Source organism: Canis lupus, chromosome 13 (assembly GCF_011100685.1).
Source record: "Canis lupus familiaris isolate Mischka breed German Shepherd chromosome 13, alternate assembly UU_Cfam_GSD_1.0, whole genome shotgun sequence".
NCBI lineage: Eukaryota > Metazoa > Chordata > Mammalia > Carnivora > Canidae > Canis > Canis lupus.
Window position 1 is genome coordinate 38248424 of NC_049234.1, and position 20646 is coordinate 38269069.

The 20646-nt window shown below is 64.1% G+C and overlaps 1 protein-coding gene and 1 long non-coding RNA gene across 3 annotated transcripts; one reads left to right on the forward strand and one right to left on the reverse strand.

Annotated features, from left to right (window-relative positions):
• Positions 1–10904: 10904 nt before the first annotated feature.
• Positions 10905–15848, reverse strand: LOC106559650. The gene is made up of 2 exons (XR_005368917.1): positions 12746–15848; positions 10905–11448 (listed from the first exon to the last, which is right to left on the reverse strand). It is a non-coding gene; the product is annotated as an uncharacterized LOC106559650 (long non-coding RNA).
• Positions 15849–16126: 278 nt separating this feature from the next.
• GRINA (glutamate ionotropic receptor NMDA type subunit associated protein 1) lies at positions 16127–19222 on the forward strand. 2 transcript variants are annotated; one of them, XM_038555105.1, is made up of 8 exons: positions 16127–16283; positions 17137–17494; positions 17583–17695; positions 17763–17834; positions 17915–17963; positions 18079–18207; positions 18303–18446; positions 18529–19222. In XM_038555105.1, the coding sequence occupies exons 2-8, from the start codon at positions 17161–17163 to the stop codon at positions 18786–18788; spliced, it is 1101 nt and encodes a 366-aa protein (XP_038411033.1). In that variant the 5' UTR covers positions 16127–16283; positions 17137–17160; the 3' UTR covers positions 18789–19222. The 2 variants fall into 2 exon arrangements, with proteins under 2 accessions (XP_038411033.1, XP_038411034.1); XM_038555106.1 differs by lacking the exon at positions 16127–16283 and having other exon boundaries at positions 17161–17494; positions 17763–17963.
• The last annotated feature ends 1424 nt before the right edge of the window (positions 19223–20646 follow it).

Here is a 20646-nt window from a genome sequence, read left to right on the forward strand (position 1 = left end):
TTGGCAAAGGTTTTTACCAAAGGGCACCTTGAGCAGGACATAAAATTCAGAGGTCCTGAAACGAAAGGCTGGTAAGTTTTTAAAGGTGCTGTGTGGCAAGACACCATAGGCAGATGTACATGACAACCAACCAGACATGACATGTGGTGTGAGAGGTCAAGGCAGCAACCAGGGACACGGGACCCACTAAGAGGCTAAGAAGCTTTTTTCATGATCTGGGTGCCGGCCACAAGGAAACTGAAATTTAAGTGAAAAGCTATGTGTGTATAATTTGTACGCTTTTCTACGAGAAAGTTAGATTTCAGCAAAAAGTTTACATAACAGTAGGTAACAAACTAGGGGGTAAATTTGAAACATGTATAATAAAGAAGGGAGTTAATATTCACAACATGCGAAGAGCTCTTTTTTCAAGGTTTTTTTAACGATTCATTTATTTCATTTTATTTTTTAAGATTGTATTTATTTATTCATGAGATGCAGAGAGAAAGGCAGAGACCCAGGCAGAGGGAGAAGCAGGCTCCATGCTGGGAGCCCGATGTGGGGACTGGATCCCCAGGACCCCGGGGTCACGCCCTGGGCCGAAGGCAGACGCTTCACCGCTGAGCCACCCAGATACCCCCAAAGATTCATTTATTTTAGAGAACGGGCGAGCAGGGAGAGGGAGAAACAGACTCCCCACCAGGCACAGAGCCAGATGTGGGGCTCGATCCCAGGACCCTGAGACCATGACCTGTGCGGACACCAAGAGTCCAAGAGTCAGAGGCTCAAGCAACTGTACCACCCGGGAGCCCTGGTGAAGAGCTCTAATAATTCAAAGAGAAACACATCTTACAGAAAAATGAACAATGCTCCTTTTTTTTTCTTCTTTTTTTAACCCCAGTCCCTGCCTGCCTCCGTCCTAGATCTGAGCAACGGGTTTGAGTAGGCAACTCGTGAAAGAATAAAAATGAAAATAGCCAAGAACTACAAAATGATGCTCACTTCATTTAATGATCAAAGAATGTGAATTAAAGCAATTGGGATTTTCTCATCCATCAGTTGGCAGTTGGAGAACTAGTGGGTCTTGTTTCCGCCCCGTGCACCTACACCGGAGGCCAATCTAGAAACAGCATCATTTTTTTTTTTTTAACAGCATCATTTTTAACGATAAGCCCAAATGTCCATGTAAAGGGACCAGGGAGATAAACGGTGGTACTTCCATGTCATGAGATATTCAGTGCCCATTAGAAAGCAGGAGAGGACCAAGACCATTCCATGGGCAAAGAATAATCACTTCAGCAAATGGTGTTGGGACAACTGGATATCCACGTGTAGATGAACGAAGTTGCCCCTTCCCTCATGCTCTGCTCAAAAAATTAACTCAAAATAGATCAAAAACCTAAATTAAGGACTAAAAGGAAGAAAACATAGGCATAAGTCTTCATGACTTCGGAATGAGCAATAATTTCTTAGATATGAGGCTAAAAGCACAAGGACCAAAAAAAAAAAGAAAAAGAAAAAAAGATCAACTGGATTCATCATAATCAACAATTTTTATGCTTCAAAGGACACCATCAGGACAGTAAAAAGAGAACCCGCAGAGTCGGAACATTTTTGCCCATTGCGTATCTGGTAAAGGACATGTATATAAGATACATAAAGAACACCTACAACTCAACAATAAAAAGATAAAAACCCAACTTAAAAATGGACAAAGGATCTGGAGAGACATTTCTCAAAAGAAGATACACAAACGACCAATAAGCACACGAGAAGACATCATTCACCACCAGGAGAGGCAAATCAAAACCGCAATGAGATACGCCCCGTACCCACTAGGACTGAAGGTCTGTAGTCAAAAAGGCAAATAACCTTAAGTGTCGGTGAGGATGTGGAGAAATTGGAAACCTCACATACCATTGTGAGGAATGCAGAATGGTGCAGCTGCTGTGGAAAACCATCTGGCAGTTCTTCAAACAGTTAAACATAGAATTAGCACATGACCCAGCAATGGCACTTGCTGGCGTCTACTCAAGAGAGCTGAGGACATAGGTCCACACAGAAGAACTTGCTCACAGATGTCCAAAGCAGTATTATTCATAACGGCCAAAAGGTGGAAGCAGCCCGAGGTCCATCAACCGATGCTCAGAGAAACAAACCACGGACATCCACACCCCGGGGTATTACTGGGCCATAGAGGGAATGAAGTGCCGTCCACGTGCGACACAGATGAGCCCTGAAAACATCACACTCAGTAAAAGAGGCCAGACACAAAACTGTTTGATTCCACTCAGAGGAAATGTCCAGTGCAGGCAAATCCATAGAAACTAAAAGTAGATCAGGGTTTGCCAGGGGCCAGGGGAAGTCAGTGTCCTGGAATTGACGCGGTGGTGATCTCACAAGTCTATTAATAGGCTAAAAACCATTGATCTCTCTCTCTCTCTCTCTCTCTCTCTCAGCCAGTGAGACTGGAGGCCGGAGGTGTGCCTTTAACTGTTGTTCTTGATGTTCCTCCTCAGTGCTTGGTCGTCATTTTGTTTCGTCTTGTTTTCTTTGAGCACATTTTACTCTTGACAGTGAACACAGCCACCAGTCCTCTCCAAAGAGCCCAGATAACTGCTAGCCTCAGCTCCCGCCAGCTGAGCCCCGGTCACCAAAGACGACACCCCACACTGATCACCCACTCACCCGTGTAAGCACCCCACACAAATCCTGGCTGAGAGCCTGGGGCTGGTGCCAGGGACATAGATAACCCAGCTCAGAGTCCAGGACCGGAAAAGGTGGGACAGTGAGAGGCCTGCATGACGGCAGCCCTGCCAGGGAGGTGCGGAAGCCCCTCTGGCTGAGCCTCGCAGACGGCACAGGACACATGCTGGGCACATGCCCCGGTGGACACCCCTCCCAGTGCCTCTCTGACCCACCTTCTCCCCAGACCCACGCAGGCTCCCTCCCCAAACCCCTGCCTGGGGGCCCTGCCTGTGTACCCCCTCGCACACACCACTCCCCCTCCAGGGCACCACAGCAGCTTTGTAGGAACACCCAAGCACTGCCCGCTGATCCACACAGACTCTGCTGCCACCCTGCTCCCAGCCGATGGGACAACCTTGAGGGCTCCACCCGGCTGCCCAGGCCCTCCTGGCTAGCCCCATTCCTGCCCTGACAGCCACTGGGGGACTTGGGCTGCTCCTCTATAAACGCCCTTACCCCACTCACCTGACCCACCTGGATTCTCCCTCACATCAAACCTTCCCTCCTCCCCACCCAGTCTCTGAGTCGCTCTAGGCCAGGCTCCCAGGCTCCAGGGAACTTCGAGTCAGGACACCCCTTGTGGTCCCTCTCCCATGGGGCACCAAGAGCTCTCCCGCCTATGGCTCCCGCCCCTTGGGGAATCTGCCCTGGAGAGAAGGCAGACAGGAAATTGAGAATGTTCCAGGAGGAGCAGTGACCATGAAGGGAGGACTGGGGATTTCCAGGGGGACAGCCTAGGAATGAATGACGTGTCCAGGGAGGGCCTGGGGTGTGGGGGGAGGGGATCATGGGGGGAGGGGCCAAGTGGTTGGACTTGGGAGGAGCAGATGGGGAAGGAGCTTCCCCTGGGAAGGAGCAGGGCAGGCGCGGGGCTGGGGGAGGATACTAGCTTGGGTCAGAAACCAGGAGGCAGAAGGCAGAGCCCTTCGTGGCCCCAAGGAAGGGACCAGGGGTGCTTGGGCAGGGCTGAGTGGCAGTCCCTGGGGCAGAGCCAGCTAGTGTGGTGCTGGGCCCCAAGAGAGGGGACTCCGGCCTCCTCCCCACTCGCACACTGGCCGACATCAGGTGCCATGCCTTCCCTCCCTGCCTCCCTCACTGGGGGCGGCCCTCCACCCCCAGGGACAGACCGGCCGGGGCCTTGGTCCTCTGGAAGGTCCAAGCAGTTCACAGCGGTCAGGCCTGCAGCCCGTGGCCCAGCCACCTACGGCCTTCTGTGGGCTACTCCTGGCCCTGCAGTGGCTCTGGCCCGGCCACAGGCACCAACCTAGCCTCTTACTCAAAGAGCTAAGGAGTTGCAGAGGAGCCTGGTACGACCAGACGCCCTCCCCAGCCCCAGACCCGCATGCAAAACCCTACTTAGCCACGCTCAGCTGCCAGCACCACACCCAGCTGGGGAGCCCGAGCCGCAGCACCAGCAAGTCCATTTCGGGAAAGTGCCCTGCACCCACCAGCAAGAACCAGGCCGGAGTTGCCCACTGCCCTCTTGTCAGCCTGCATCCACCACGCCCAGGAGGTGGACACGGGCCAGGACAGCCCCGCGTGTCCAACACCAAGCCTGGCGTCCAGGGAGGCTGGGGCAGGGGCGGGTGCTGAGACAGGACACCCCCAGGGACCGATGAGCTCTCACTGCTGGGAGACAGGTCTCCACCCCAGGGAGTAGAGGGAACACAGCCACTCAGGCCAGGATGCCCCAGCCCTATGCCCTAGACGGTTCTGGACCCACACGCAGCCCTGGGATCTGATCACACCAAGAAAGATTCTGGAATAAACCGGTATTATTCTGTGCAGGTGGCCCTACTTTAAACAGAGCGGCCACTTCATAAACAGCTCCGTCCTGGGGTGAGCCAGGAGAGCCGCGGCCCCCATGGGCAGCTGCTTCCGTGCCAGGGACCTGTCTGGACGGACCCTGCAAGGCTGGGCCACTGTGGGAGGTAAGAGCCGCAGGCCGGTCCTCTCCACGCGAGGCGCCCCGGTCAGGAGCCCGTGGCGGCAGGACCATCTCCGTAGGACCAGGAAACTGGCTGACCGCAGCACATCCCCCACCAGAGCTGGAGTGCGAGGCCCGGGGAGGCCTCCCCCTGCCTGGGTGAGGCCAGTGGGTAGGAAGCACGGCGAGGCCCAGAGGGACCTCTCTCCCTGAGCTGCCCTTGGGGGCAGAGCCAGCAAAACCGGCCACGTGGAGCTGGAGGCCGCTCTGGTCGGCTCTGCCCACGGCCCCCACCCCGACCCTCTCGGCAGTGCACTCTCGGGGCCTAAGCCTCCGTGGGCCAGGGGCCAGGGCTGCGCTGGTGCCCGCTCAGAGCCCGGCGACCCCAGCGGTGGGCAGCGGTGTGGGCAGCTATGGACAGTGAGGGCCGGGGGTGCCGGTGCACGCAAAGGGTCCGTCAGAGTCCGGAGCCCATCCTCTGGAAAGGAAGAGAGGGCTGCCCTGCCTCCCGGGGCAGGGAAGGGGTGCGAGGAGGTCCCTGCCAAGGAAGGGTGGCAGCCTAGGTGCCGGCCAGTTTGGGGATGTGAGGAGAGGCCACAAGTATGTGACCCACTGCCAGGTGCGGCGCGGCCCCCACCCCACGGGGCAGCACCCTGCTGGGGCGCCAGCGCTGGGCCTTGACCCACCGGGTGCTGGGCACGCACTGGGGGCCCCTGGACCCCGGCTCAGGAGCCCCCCCGCACCCCAGCACCCGCACCGCAGGATGCCCTATTAAGGGCAAAAGCGCGGGGCCCGGCGGGCGCGGGGGGGGGGGGGGGGGGGGGGCGCGGCGGGCTGGGCCTGAGGGGTCGAGGCGGAGGGGCGCTGTGGGGCTGCGGCCGCCGAGGCAGGTGGCGGGCGTACCTTTGTACCTCTCGCGCACCTCCTCGTAGGCCTGGATGAAGTCCAGCTCGTCGGGCGGCGGGCGGAGCGGCAGCGGGGCCGCCATGCCTGCGCTGGGCGGCCTCCAGCCCCCGGTCCCCGCGGCCGCGCGCCGCTTAAAGGGGCGGCCCCGCCCCGCCCCCGCACCCAGGATGCCCCACGGGCGGGGCGGGGCCGGGCCGGGGACCAGGGGCCGGGGAGCGCCGGCGCCGCGGGGGGGAGGGGGGCGGGCCCACGCGCGCCCCCCCCCCCCCCCCCCCCCCCCCCCGCGACCTCACCTGGCCGCGGGCGCCGCCCGCCCTCAATATAAAAAGAGCCCTGGACAGACAACAAGAATTAGGTATAGGAGGATCCCGCCTCGCCTCCCTGCGTGGAGCCCGCTTCTCCCGCTGCCTGTGTCTCTGCCTCTCTCTCTCATGAATAAATAAATTAAATATTAGAAAAAAAAAAAGGACTGCAAGAGAAAGAAAAAAAAAGCCTTTGGTAAAACTAAAAGATAAGTTCGGGCAGCCCGGGTGGCTCAGCGGTTTGGTGCCCCCTTCAACCCAGGGCGTGATCCTGGAAACCCAGAATCGAGTCCCACGTTGGGCTCCCCGCAGGGAGCCTGCTTCTCCCTCTGCCTGTGTCTCTGCCTCTCTCTCTCTGTCTCTCATGAATAAATAAATAAAACTTAATAAAAAAAGATAAGTTATTCTCCCATGAAACGGGCAAAGACCCTGTCTCCCTCCTTCCGAAACGCCCCTCGCAGTGTCCCTGTAACCTTGGGTGCTGCCCACCCTGTGACCACGAGCCCGACGGCAGGGAGTCAGCCCGAAGACCCCCAGGCAGGCGCACAAGGGTCCCGCCGGGCCTGGAGAGCTGGAGGCCACCGCGCAGGGCCAGTAACGGTGAAGACGGTACAGCGGCGCTGCAGGACACTCAAGACTGGCTTTCACGTGGTAAAAACCGTCCCTTAAAATCCATATGTGATCCACCCACACAAGCCGCAGGCTGCCCTGCTCCCCTGCATCTCCTTGAGCTGCTGCCCATGCTTCCACCCACAGAGCTCCTGCCCACAGTCCTGTCCTCCCTCTGCCCACCTGCCTCGGTGCGCCCTCCCACCTCCTGCAGGGGCCAGCGCTGCCCTCCTGCAAGAATGGGGTCAGCACCCTGCAGCCTGGGCAGGCCTGGCCTGCAAACCTTCAGCAGGCTCCTCACGTTCCCAGCACATCCTCCTGCCTGATGGCGGCCAGCCCTGGGTCACCAACTTCCCAGGGGTAGGGGCCACTCCCCGGCCCCAGCCCTACACTCAGGGTCTCTCCTGGAGCCTCTCCCATCCTCCTCCACAGAATGGCAGCTGCTGGAGGGCCATGGAGGACCCCGGCTCCGGGGAGGGCTGCAGCTCTAGCCAACCAGGTGGCCCCTCCTCTCCTGCTCCTGCACGCTCTCCCCGCACTGCCAGTGGCGGCAACCAAGAGCAAGGGGCCTGGAAGGTGGCTCTGCCCCAGAAGCCCAAGAAAGTATCATGGCATCTGGGCACTGTCTCCTTGAAAGTGGTGCCAGCGAGGGCGCCACTGCAGTGGACTCCACCTCAGGCCTCAACCTGAGACCTCCTGCAGCGACAAGGGGGCCCAGCAGGTGGCGCTGTGCCGCGCACAATCACCTGCCACCCAAGAGGCCTTGGGGACCAGCAGGTCCCCCTCCCATCCCAGTGCTAACACCGCAGGCGGCAGACCGCAAGTGCTCAGTCAACAAGCCGGTGCAAATGTCCAAACTGCCAGGCTCTTCCGCGTTACCTGCAATGCGGATGACTGCCCGTTCGGCAGGGTCCAACACGCTCCCGTTGCCCCCGGAGCTGCCGCCACTGCGCCGGCTCCTCTGTGTTTTCCCCAGGTTCCAGGGCAGTGTGTCCCCAGGGCTGGGCGAGCCGCTGCCTCCGTTGGCATCTTCAGCCGCGGCCCGCACCTCGTGGTCCTCGGCCGACATGGCCTCCTGGCGAGGGAGCAGGAGCGGGGTCACACCTCCGCGTTTAGGGGCACACTGCACAGCCGCCAGCCAGCCCCATCCTTAGCCCACACATTGACCCTTTCCACCCTAACCACCTGGACACTGACACCCACGCCCGTGCTATGTCCCACTTCATCCACACCTGACCCCCCCCCCCCCCCACTGCAAGGCAGACAGGAAAGCTCTCCGCTCCCACCCACAGCTGGCCTCACTCCCTCCAGCTCACCCCTGGGACACCGCATAAAGACAGCCCTCCCCCCAGCACCGACCTTGCTCCCTCGTCTATCTCCAGGACACTGGGCCCTCCACGCTGTCACCCGCCGGCTCACCCCATCACTCAGACACCAGCCCCCACCGGCTCGTCCCAACCTGGGCGTCCCCCGTAAACCTCAGGTCAGCAGGCAAGCCAGACCACCGGGAAGCCTTGACCGCGCTCCCGCCCCCCACCCCGCCTGGGCCTCCAGTACTCCCGGCGCCCTCCCCGCCCCCGGCCCCGCGCGCTCCCACCTTGCTCTCCGCAGTGAAGGCCTATAAATACCCGGAGCCGCAGCGGCGTGGGCCGCGGGAGCTCGGGCCTCCCCTCCAGCAGCCGCCGCAGCCCCACGCGCACCCGCTCCGCACACCCCCGCGCGGCCGTCCTCGGCCCGGGGCCCCGGAGCGCTGGCGTGCGGGGCTGAATGCGGCTCCGTCCCGGCGCCGGGGTGGGGCAGGGGCGCGATGTGGACTCTGCCTCCGCCCCGGGGCCAAGGGCCGGTAGGGGAGGCGGGCACCGGGCTGGGGGCCGCCTCGCCCCGCCCCCCGGCACCCCCGCCCGCGGTTAGCCGCGCCCCCAGCAGCCTTTCCTGCCCCCGCTCCGGGCGCCGCCCGTGCAGTTCCGCAGTCCGGGGCGCGCAGAGGCGAGTCCTCCGCGGGGAGGATGGGCCGCGACGCAGCCCCGCGCAGCCCCAGGCCCCGCAGCCCCCGCGCCGCGCGCCCCCGCATCCCCGCCGCGCGCTACGTGCCTGCTGGCCCGGCTCGGCTAGGCTCGGCCGCGCTCACTGCTGGGCCCGGAGAGCCCGGGAGCCGCGGACGCCGCGCGGGCGGAGCCACCCGGAGCCCCGCCCCGCCCTCGCCGGTCGCGCGGGGGGGCCCAGTCTCCGAGGGGCGCCTGCAGGGCGGGCGGGTAGCCAGAGCGTTGCGGGGCGCAGGGTGCGCGCCGGCTCGGGCCGCCCGACTCTGCTGCGGCCGCACCCGGGGCGCCCGCACACCCCGCCGCCCGCTGTCGCGCAGACGTCGACTCGAACGACAGAGCCGCGCGGGGACCGGGCCGCGGCGGGCGGGGTCGGCCCTGCCCCCTCCCCCGGGCTCTGCTGACCCCTGGCGGCCGGCCGGCTCCGGCGAGTGCCCGCCCCCGCGGCGACCCAGCCCGTGCCCTCAGAGCCCGCACCCGTGCGTCTGTCCCCGCAGCCAGGGGCTGGGGCGCCCCCTCGGGCATCTCAGGCATCCGAGGGGGCGGCCTGGCTGTGCGCAGAGGAGCCCAGGGAGCCGGGGCCGGGGGCGGGGGGTGTTAGGGGGTGTTAGGCGGTGGTTAGGAGGCTGCGGAGCCGCCCTAGCGCCCAGAAGGGTCCCCTGGGGAAGCCCGGTCCTGTGCGTGCAGGTAATGAGGCGAGTGGGCAGCGCCTGGGTGTCGCAAAAGATGACAAAGATGCGGGGCGGGCAGCCACTGTGCTGTTAGTGCAGGAGCCCGTGGCCAAGGGCCGCAGCAGAGGGCGCTGCCCGCAGGCCCACACCACCCTGCCTGTGGTCACCGTCAGCACCCGGCCAGGAGCCGCCTGTGGCCATCAGCGCTGGGGGAAGACTAGGGGTCCTAGGGAGACAGGGAGGGCCCTGCGGAGACACGGAGGCCTGCTTGGCAAAGTGCACGTTGCCCACAGAGCGCGCCTGCAGGGGAACAGGAGAAGGGCAAGGTCCTCCAGGGTCTGCAGAGCCAGAGTCCGCAGCCTGTCCCCGCTGTTAAGGCCTCAGTGGCTCCGGTGGAAGCCCTGCCCGCCATGTGCTGGCTCGGGACCTGCTCCACCGCGGGCCTCTCAGGGGCTCTTCCGGGGTCTCCGCGTACCAGTCGGACCTCTGCTGCAGCAGGGATACACGCACCCCGCCCGCAAAGCCGACCTGGGCCAGGCTGGCTGGAGACCCTCCTGCCCTGGGGCACCCCCAACAAAGCCAAGTCCGGAAATCAAGAGCCTTCTCTGGGTGGAGTTCAGAGTTCCTGCCATGCTCTGTCCAGCTGCAGAGGTTAAGCAGACATGCGCCACCGGATGGGGCCCCACGTGGCACTGGAGGGCTTCCAGGAAGGCTAGCTCCCTCCAGGGAGGTCTGCCGGTGGGCAAACCCAAGCGCTTACCAGACCTGGGCACCACGGCCAGGCCTCTGTAGACGAACGCCGAGCTAGGCGCCTGTCCTGCCCACAGGACTTCCCTGGGACCACCAAGACACGCCCTGGACCTCTCAGTACTGGGAAGACCAACAGCCAGCCATGCGGGACCCAGTTTGGTGACCCAAACAGAGCCTCTGAAGAAATTCTAACTGATCTCTTCAGGGGGATCCAAAAGAATATATCCATGCAGCAGGCCTAGGCGCTCTGAAGCCCTGGGAATGGAACCTCGGGGAGGAGTCCACAGTGGGCAGGCTGGCCAAGGAGGTCAGAAGTGGAGGTAGGGAAGTACCGCCAGTGCAGAGCTAAAGGAAGGAGATGGAGAAAGTGAGGGCCCCATGGGGTGTGGCAAGGGCAGGGCTGCAAGGTCTGCCCCTGCAGGAAGTGAGGGTGCCCTGGAGCACAGTTTCCCTGCCCTGAGCCAGGGTCTGCGGCTGGAGAGGATCCTCCCTAAAATGTGGTGAGGGACATATCCCTCGAACCCACCTGCTGGGGACACTCCCACTTTCACAGCAAAAGAAAACCCTGCAAGTATCCAGACACACACACACACACACACACACACCCCTAAGTCAACATGCAACCGGGAAAAAAATCTTAGAAAAATCCACATGCTCACTACCAATACTACTGGATGCTGAGAAGCCATAAATTGATTTTTTTTAACTTTCCGAAAACAAAAATTTTTAAGAGGAAAGAGAAAGGGTAATGTCTTTCAAAGATCAGAAGGAAAACATATTTTGACCCTGAACACTCCACCCAGCAGGACTATTAATGGTGAGGACAGAATCGGGATGTATTAAGATCTGCAGGAACTCACTGTGCTTATGTAACTGGGCAGAAATGTCTCAAACACAGAGAAACTTTCACTTGAACAACAAATTTACACCAATTACAGTTGCCAGTTACGTCTAATGATGAAAAACAAAATACATCTAGAAGTCCAAGGTATTTATTACTCAGTCAGGGAGATCCATCTACTATGCAGAGATAGAATCTGCAAGAAGGGAACAAGGAGGTACGGAGAGAAAAAATGAGGGAAATAAAAACAAAAACCTAAGAGCCATTAGTCCTGGGGTACCTGGCTGGCTTGGTCAGCGATCTCAGGGTCTGAGTTAAAGGCTCAAACCCCATGTTGGGTGTGGAGCGTACTCAAAAAAATAAAATTTTAAAAAGGGAGCCATTAGTCTTTGAGCCCCAGCATAGTCTTTCCTGCAACACAGTCTGGACAGGTAGGACTTGTTCAGTTCCTTGTTTCCTCTCTGGTTCAGCGGCAAGTACCTTTTCGTTATCATTATGCCTCCGTGGGCGTGTGGTCCAGGCATGGAGCTGCGGCAGTCACACGAGGGGGCCTGCTGTCCCCATCCTCCCCGCGGGTCAGGAAGCTGGCCCCCCCCCCCAGCTGCTCCTGAAGCCCTGAAGTCACAAGGGGCAGGTGCCCAGCAGGGTGGTGTGGGCTGCGCCGTGGTCCCGCCGTCTGCAAAGTGCAGAAGTGACCGCGGCTAAGTCCAAATCTGGAGGGGAAAGTACCCCCCCAGGTTAGAGCGATCACCTCCAGGAAACAGCAGTGGGGTGGTCTGGGGAGCCTGGGGGTCTGCAGCCCTGTGGGGCCCGCCCCCAGTCAGGAGTCCAGGCCCCTTGGCCCCTTCCTCGTCGCCCGTGCACCCACCGCCGTGCGCAGGGACCTGACCGCCCTCCTCACCTGAGCAGCTCCGTCCCCCCACCTCCTGCCCCGACGGCCCCTCACAGGCCGTGCCCCAGGCCCTCCTCAGCCTCTCCTTCCCCTGCTGGAAAGGCGGGGCGCCCCCTGCGACCCCGGCAGTGCTTCCCAGTGCTTGAAACACACGCGTGCGGAGTTGCCACGGATAGCCGAGCGCTGTCGGGGCTGGAGCAGAGGCTGGGGCCCCCACCCCTGATCCGGCCAGGCACCTTGTCTGTGGCAATGGGAGGCCCTCCTGGTGCCACGAGATGGCGCCACCACCCCATGCTTCGGACACGGGGGCCGCCGCGGGCCTGCCCTCTGCCCTGGGGACCCAAGCTCAGGCCTGTCAGGTCCAGGGCCCGGTCTGTCGCCCCCCACCCCGGACTCCGTCGGGCCCCCACATGCCGCCTCGTCCCTCAGCGCCCACAGGCTCTGCGAGGCAGAAGCGATGCCAGGACCCCAGGGGGTCCTGAGGCTGGTGTGGACTCACCTGGACGGCGCGGACGCCCCCCCTCCACCCGCCGTGCACCAGATGCCAGCCTGGCCGAGAGTCCCTGCAGCCTCTACCGAGGCCCCGAGCCCCAGACAGGAAGGGGTCGGGCCTAGGCCGCTGGCCCGAGAGCCGCCCCCCACCCCCAAGCCGGGGCGCAGACTCACAGGTGGGGCCCGGAGCTGCCAAGAAAAAGGCCAAACTCTGATCCCGGGGCCCGGGGGGGGGGGGGGGCAGCCGGCAGCGCTGCTAAGTGGTGGGCCACACAGGGGGGTGTGCCCCGAAGTCACCACGAGGGGCACCCTCACACTGTGGCCAGGCTCCAGTGAGCACCCAGCTCTGCAGGCGACAATCGCCCCAGGCCCCCACCTGACCCGGTGGCCCCTCTGCCGAGTCTCTGCGGGCCCCTTGCACTCCGGGGCCTCCTGATGGGGACGAGGCTCGGCTCTCAGCCCCGCGGCTGGGGTCCTGCTGCAGAAGCCATTGGTCCACGTGGAGGAAGGGAGAGGACAAAAGGCCTCCCTGGCTCCTGGGGGGGAAGGGAGGGCGGGGTGCCCCGGCTGTGTAGCCCCCCTCACTCACCCTGCCGCCGCTGGAAGGATGCGCCCGTGCCCAGGTGCCCAGGAGACCTGCGAAGGCTCATCCCCCAGGAACAGCTCCTGTAGCAGCGGCAGGTCCTGGGGGGCCAGGTGCCCTACTACATGCACGGCTCAGGCCTGGGACACTGCAGCCCCCTCCAGGCCAGGGCCTGGGTCTGTGGGACTCCGAATTCTGTGAGGGAAGGTACAAGTCGGCTCAGAGCATCTCCCCTAATGGGCATGTCTGCCCCAATCCTGCCTCTCACCACCACCTCCGTCAGGGCCTGGGGCAGTGGGGCAGGACCCAGGCTGCTGGGGACTGTCCAGGGCATAGCATGGCTGCTCTGGGTGCCCCGTGGCACGCAGCAGGCTCTGAATGTGCTGCTCTAGGTGCTGGGGTGTGGTGTCAGGGGGCAGTCCTTGGGCAGCAGGCATGCAGGGGTGCATGGCAGGGCGGACCTGAGGCTCTGTCAGCACCGCAGAGCATGTGCTCCCCTGCCAGGACCTTCCCTGCACCTGCAGGCAGGGGTGGAGCGGGTTGCCAGGGTGGCAGCCAGTAGAGGGCCCCCAGGCTGCCCCTTCCAGCAGCACCCCCAACCTGCAAGCTCCTGAACAGTGAGTGTGCTCCCCCCGCCAGGTCTCCGGCTCGCCACAGCCATGGCTGTCCTCAAAGTAGAGCATGAGCAGGGATGTCAGTGGACAGCCCACTGAGCTCCACTGCTGCCCTGCCATGGCCACCCTGGGGCCTATATGGGGGGGGGTGCCCCAGTCCCACTCCACACCTTCCAGGCCCCAAATCATCATTCTTTGCTGTCCCCCCCATCACGATGTGTGTGTTGAGAGGACATGTCCAGAACCTACACATCTCGGGCCCTGAGTGGCCCAGCCCCTACCTTCAGCCAGGACTCCTAAGCCCGCTCTGCAGGCAGAAGGCCTGGGACAGGAAAACAAAAGGGATATTGTGGAGCATGTGGATCTGGGGCAAGAGGACCCCCTGCTGCAAGCTTCCCTTCCTGCTGGCAGGCTCCTCCTGCAGAAGCTTCCAGCCCCACCCAGCTCATGAACCTGCCAAGAGCCCCTAGCTGACCTGACCCCTTGGCACAACCCACTAGCCCCAGCTCATAGGCCAGTAGGGTGTGGGGAGAGGCCCCTGGTTGTCCTCTACTCCCACTGGCCTCTCCCAGCGAACCTCGAAATGGCTCATCACCCTCCCTATTAAGTCCACCAAGGGCCTTGAATCGCTGCCCCGCACTCAGAGACCTCAGGACTCTGTGTCACTTACCCCTAGAGCAGGAGCAGCGTGGGCCTCCAGGCCTGCTCCTGGGGAGGCTGGCTGTCCCGTCCTGCCAGCAATCTTCCCAAACTCGACTTCTCACTTTCCACACCTGGCAGGGGAGCTGGGCCCCCTGCTTCATGAGTGCTGAAGATGAGCAGCCCTGGACCTGCCCTGCACCCTCCCAGCAGAGCCTCCCTCCACTCTCCTTCTGGTGGCTTCTGGTAGGCACACCTGCCAGGCCTCCCACTGGACCCCATCCATCGTTGCCGTCATCATGGCTAAGTCAGCAGTCGTGGACACTTGCTGACATGTGTTGCTGCAGCAAATCTTCATCACAGAAGGGGACACGAAGGGACAGACAGGGCCCAAGGCAGTGCCAGGCCTTACCCAGGCCGCGTCTTTGGGGTCTGCCTTGGCTCTTGCCACCGACAGCCCCTCCCTTTGCTCATCTGCTCCCAGCCTTTCACAGTTGCTGCCACTGCTGCCGTCTCCCACGTGTCCCTTATCCCTCAGCGCACCCTGCTGCTCCTCCAGGCCAGAGGGCCTGCCCACCCTGCTAGTCGGGCTGCACGCTCCACACCCTCCCCTGAGCCTCCATCAGCTCTTCCCTGGATCACTGTTGTAACCTCTTGTCTTAATCTCCCTCTGCCACTCACCCCACCCTACTGCCCATCCTCAACAGTCAGGGCAGCGTGAGCCTTGTCAAGTGCAACAGCTGCTACAGCTTGGGCCCTGGGAAGGCCAGAGTCACTCACAGTGAGCCCCCAAGACTGGTGGGGGCCCTGCCAGGCTCTGCCCCCTGCTGCCCCCTGCACACCCCCTGCTCAGTGTAACAGCCCACTCTCGTTACCGCACGCACTCCTTACATAAGGACCTCTGACTCATATGGGCCCCATCCAAGGCCTCAACTTCATGGTTGTCATTTTTCATTATTTTTCTTGAAGTGAGCCCCTTAAATTGTATGAGCTTCCGGTCCTGCAAAACCTGAATCCGTCCCTGCCTGCTCCACATCTCTAGTCGCAGAGCGAGTTTATCATATCAAACCCTGCTGGTTAGGGTTCCCTGCAGGCAGCAGTGGGCTGGGGCAGCTCATGTCATGACCAGATTGTTAAGTTTTTGGGCATTTTTGTGAACCAGGTAAACTGGTGGTAGCTTGGAGCCAGCTGTGATGGGTGTGTTTCCAACACTGACACGTGCAAAAGTTAGAGATGAGGGCTTCCCTGGCGGGCTGCAGGTGTCAGGCGGTGATCCCTGGTGATCACGCAGGCGGCTGCAGGAACCGGGTAGTGGAGGAAGGTCCCTGGCTGTGTGACCAGCGCGTCGTCAGGAGGACCACCTGGGCCCAGGAACGAAGCTGCTTGGCCTTAGTCCTGGCGGTGCATGGGGCCGAGAACGCCACCTTGACATCCCGACAGATGCAGTGAATCAGGGCCGATGAATGGTTGCTGGAGGATGGGCAGGCAGTTCAACCCTCAGGCCTCCCGATGAGGCACAGACTGGGATGAAGGGCGAGGGAAAGGGAAAGTGGTGTTTTCCGCCCTCGGCAGCCTGAGCGTTTCCGGTTTAGGAATATACTTCCCGGCTCCCGAACCAGGGTGGCCGAGCCAGGCCTCTGCCTCCGGGGGTCTTCCGCCCCCACGGCCCCAGCCTGCCCGTTGGCGGACAGTGCGGAACGCAGGGCGCAGGCCCGGGACTCGGAGAGGAGCCAGCAAGGCGGCCTCAGTGGGTGGGACCCAACCGTGAGGACACCGGCCTTCGCCTTGGCGTTCGCCTGCCTCCTCGGTAGATGCGGCCCGCCCGCGGCCCTGCTCCTCCGCCTGCCGACCCCGCCCCCGCCCCGCCCCCGCCGCAGGCCCCGCCCCTGCGCTGGCCCCGCCCCGTCACAAGGCCCCGCGCGTCTCTCAGCCGCAGGCCCCGCCCCCGCCCCGCCCCTGCTCAGGCCCCGCCCCGTCACAAGGCCCCGCTGCGTCTCCCCAGCCGCAGGCCCCGCCCCCGCCCCGCCCCTGCTCAGGCCCCGCCCCGTCACAAGGCCCCGCTGCGTCTCCCCAGCCGCAGGCCCCGCCCCGGCCCCGCCCCGCCCCGCCCCCGGCCCCGCCCCGTCACAAGGCCCCGCAGCGTCTCCGGAGCCGCAGGCGCAGGCCCAGCCGAGCCGGCCACCGAGCGGGTGCGGGTCCCGGTGCGGGTGTGGGTGCGGGCGCAGCGGCCATCAACCGCGCGGCTGCGCACCGGCCACCGTGTGCACCGTTCCGGAGACGCCCCGCGAGTGGTGAGTCCTTGGCCGAGCGCCGCGGCGTGACCACCCAACCGGCCCCCACCCGCCGCCCCCGCGCGGGCCCTGCGCAGCCCAGCGGCGTCCGGGTGGGTCAGCGGGAGCTCCCGCCGGGGCGCACGGCCAGCTCGGGGCCGGCCTCCGCGGCCGGCGGGGCGGGGGCGGGGCGGGGCGGGGCGGGGGCGGCCGCGGCGGGACCCGCGCCCTGAGCGCCCCCGACCGGGCCCGGGGCCCACCCGCCCTCGGTGCGGTTCCGTGGCCGCCGCCCGCCGCCCGCCCCCGTCGCGGCGGCGCCTGCTTTGTTCCCCGCACGCCCTCCGGTCCTTCCATCCCCCACACACCCCCGCACCGCGGCTCGGCAGGCGCCCCGCCGCCGCTCCGGCCCGCTGCCCCCACCTGGCGTGCGGCGCTCACAGATGGCCTGGGGATTTCCTGGGATGGAAATAGCCGCCGGCCGCGGTCCCTTAAAGCTGCTTACGGGCGGGCGGCGCGGGAGGGTCGGGGCACAGCCCCACGCGCCCCGGCCCGACCCCGACCCGCCCTGACCGGCCGAGCCCGCCCCCCCCCCGGGCCGCCAGCCGCGCGATAACCCTGCTCCGGGCGCTTGTGCGAAACCCCTGGACCCCGAGGCCGCGAGGTCATCGCGTGGGGTGCGCTCGGCCGCCGCCGGGTGGCCCCAGAACGGCCCCCCTGAAGCCCCGGGCCCGCGACCGGCTGCGGCTCGCGGTGGCCAGCGGCCTGGGGGCAGAAGTCCTGAGGGCCCCCCTTTGTCCCGGCAGCAGGTGGGGCGGGGCGCGGCGGCTGTTCCGGGGACTTGTCACTGCGGCCGACTTCTGTCTCTGTCCTCTAGGGGGAGACCGCGCAGCCCGAGGCCATGCCCCATGAGAAGAGTTTCCTGGTGTCTGGGGACAACTACCCTCCCCCCAACCCCGGATATCCTGGGGGGCCACAGCCCTCCATGCCCCCCTACCCTGGGGCCCCTTACCCGCAACCCCCTTTCCAGCCTTCTCCGTATGGCCAGCCAGGGTATCCCCAGGGCCCCGGCTCCTACCCCCAAGGGGGCTACCCCCAGGGCCCCTATCCCCAGGACCCCTACCCCCAGGGCCCCTACCCCCAGGGGGGCTACCCCCAGGGGCCGTATCCACAGAGCCCCTTTCCCCCCAACCCCTATGGACAACCCCAGGCCTTCCCGACGCAGGACCCTGGCTGTGAGTAGCGAGGCAGAGCAGGGGGACCGGGGCGGGGGGGCTCCAGGTGCCCTCAGGGGGCGCTGACCCAGCCCATCCTGCTCCTCAGCACCTCAGCATGGAAACTATCATGAGGAGGGTCCCCCGTCCTACTACGACAACCAGGACTTCCCTGCCATCAACTGGGATGACAAGAGCATCCGCCAGGCCTTCATCCGGAAGGTGGGCACCGGCAGCTGGGGATGGAGGGGTGGGGGGGCGGGCAGACTCTGAGCGGCTCCCCCCGCAGGTGTTCCTCGTGCTGACCCTGCAGCTGTCCGTGACGCTGTCCACTGTGGCTGTGTTCACCTTTGTCGGGGAGGTAAAGGGCTTCGTCCGGGAGAACGTGTGGACGTACTACGTGTCCTATGCTGTCTTCTTCATCTCCCTCATCGTCCTCAGCTGCTGTGGAGACTTCCGGCGAAAGCACCCCTGGAACCTCGTGGCACTGGTAACCCCAGCCCTGGGCCCCCCCACGTTCTCGCGTCCCGCTCCCACACTCTGCAGCCGCGGGAGGACGGGGGTGGGGAGCGGCTCCCCACCCACGAGGCCCCATCTCCCCACAGTCCATCCTGACCGTCAGCCTGTCCTACATGGTGGGTATGATCGCCAGCTTCTACAACACGGAGGCGGTCATCATGGCCGTGGGCATCACGACAACCGTCTGCTTCACGGTGGTCATCTTCTCCATGCAGGTGAGGGGCCCCCGTAGGCAGGGCTGCTGGCGCTGAGGGCCCCCGACACCTCCCGGGCCCGGCACCCAGGGCCTGCTGTCCCCCTGTGCCCGCAGACCCGCTACGACTTCACGTCGTGCATGGGTGTGCTCCTGGTGAGCATGGTGGTGCTGGTCATCTTCGCCATCCTCTGCATCTTTATCCGGAACCGCATCCTGGAGATCGTGTATGCCTCGCTGGGCGCCCTGCTCTTCACCTGCGTGAGTAAGGCGGCGGGCGGCCCGGGGGCAGGGGTGCTGGGCGGGCGGGCTCGCCCCTCATCGGCCTGTCCGCCACCTCCAGTTCCTGGCAGTGGACACCCAGCTGCTGCTGGGCAACAAGCAGCTGTCCCTGAGCCCGGAGGAGTACGTGTTTGCTGCGCTGAACCTGTACACGGACATCATCAACATCTTTCTGTACATCCTCACCATCATCGGCCGCGCCAAGGAGTAGCTCACGCTGGGGGCCCCGCTTGGGTGGCCTGGCTGGCCTGGACCCTGCCCCTGGTGTGGCAGTGCCATCGTACCTCCCCGCTCTCATCCCTGGGCACAGCCTGGGACTGAGGGCCCCTCTCCAACCCTCCTGTGTGTACACTGCAGATACTTCTGTTCGGACCCGCCGTGGCCAGCATGGCCCCTTCTCGCCCTCCGGCCCTGCCAAAGGGCAGTGGGGCCCGGTTTCCATGCCACCCCATGCCCACTCACTGTTGCATGAGCCCTGTCTGCCAGCCCACCCTAGGGTCTGGGGGCAACACCAGGTCCCAGGGGAGAGGGGCCGAGCCAAGAGGTGAGGGTGCACGTGTCCCCTCCCGTTCCTGCCCCCCAGCCTGGCATAGAGTACCCAGTCCCCCCCTCCCCTCCCCTGCCCTGGAGTGCTGCCCTCATTCCTGTGCTGAGCCCCGAGGGCAGAGAGGATGAGCCTATTTCAGGGGAGGAGGAGGAGGCCTTCCTCTTGTCTTGCTGTCTAAAATTCCAATAAATGGGACCTTGTGCTCTACTGTGCTGTGCTCGCTCTCGTGGCCACTTTTTCCGTGGGGTGGGGAGGGGGCTCTGGGCATCACCGGGGCAAAGGGAGCAGGAGCAGGTTGGCCTGCTGGGAGGGGACTGAAGGACGGGGGTGGCACTTGCACTGCCCTCCCTGCCACTTCCCTGCCCCCCGGGACATATGGCCCTAGGACGCGGACCCTTAGCGTGGTGCCCGCCTCACGTGGTGCTAAATGGCCTGACCTCGTCTGCCACCGGCTCCGGAGCCACACAGCGTGGCGGGGGCTCTCACGGACCCTTACCATCTTGCCCTCCGCTGGGGCCAGCATCTGTGCCCGACCTGCCCCGGAGTGGCCCGTCACGCTGCTCACACTGCCTGGCTCTGCTTGCCCACCAGCGGACACCTTCCCCGGGCAAAGGCCCTGCACATCCTCTGCGCTCCCCAGAGAAACCTGCACCCCGCGCCTCTGGAGTGACGCCTGGCAAAGGCTCTGAGCGCTCGAGTCGGCAGTGGGCCCCGTCGGGCTGCCTCGAGCAGCTTGCCCCCGCCTCGCTTCAGCCCCTGCCTGCTCTGCGTGCCCTCAGCTCTTGCTGCCTCACCCACCCTGGCTCCGGGTGTGCATTCGGAGGTCAGCCGCTGTCCGCGGCCTCACCCTCCCCAGAGGGGCCCAGCTCTGTCCGAGGACCTCCCCGCCTGGGCTCAGCCCGCCTTCCCCTCTGGACTCTCCACCTAGTGTGGCTTGAGAGCCCGCTCCTGGGGCTCCTTGGTCCCCTGGCCCCCAGCCTGTTAGTCCAACCCTGTCACAGGCCTGCGACTCCAGCGTCCACGGAGGGACTCCCGCACCGCGAGCCAGCATCCCTGCATCCCTGCCGGGCCTGCCTGCAGTCGTGTCCCCCAGCCAAGGTCTCGGCGCGGCCGCCGGGCCCTCCTGTGTCCCCTCCCTGCCCGCCTGGCCTGCCCGCCTGCCCCGAGGCCTCCTCACGCTCACCTGGCCATGGCCCTTTGCCTGCTGGGTATGTCGCCAAACCCGATGCCACCAGCTGCCTGCTTCACACCCCTGGGACGAGTTGCACATTCCTGGATGGCACGTGGGCCACCGGCCCCCCGCAGGCTGCCTGGCGGGCCTCCCAGCACACCCCCGCTCCATGCTGAGACCCAGGCGCCCCGACAGCTGGGGCATCTCCGCAGGAGGACTTGGCCGCTCACGCTGCCTCCCACGCGGCCGAGAGAAGGGGCGCGGGAGGCAGGGGGGTAGGCTGTTAACCAGTCGGGGGGCACTTGTGGGTTACGCCACGTGGACTTTCCAGGTGAGGAAGGAAACAGCCCGCGGCCAGCATTGGATCCCGGCACCGGAGGCCTCGTGGCCAGAGTAGAGACAACCTCCCACAACCCCGTCGGGGGGGCCCCACGGCTGCGATGCATCAAGACCAAAGCAGT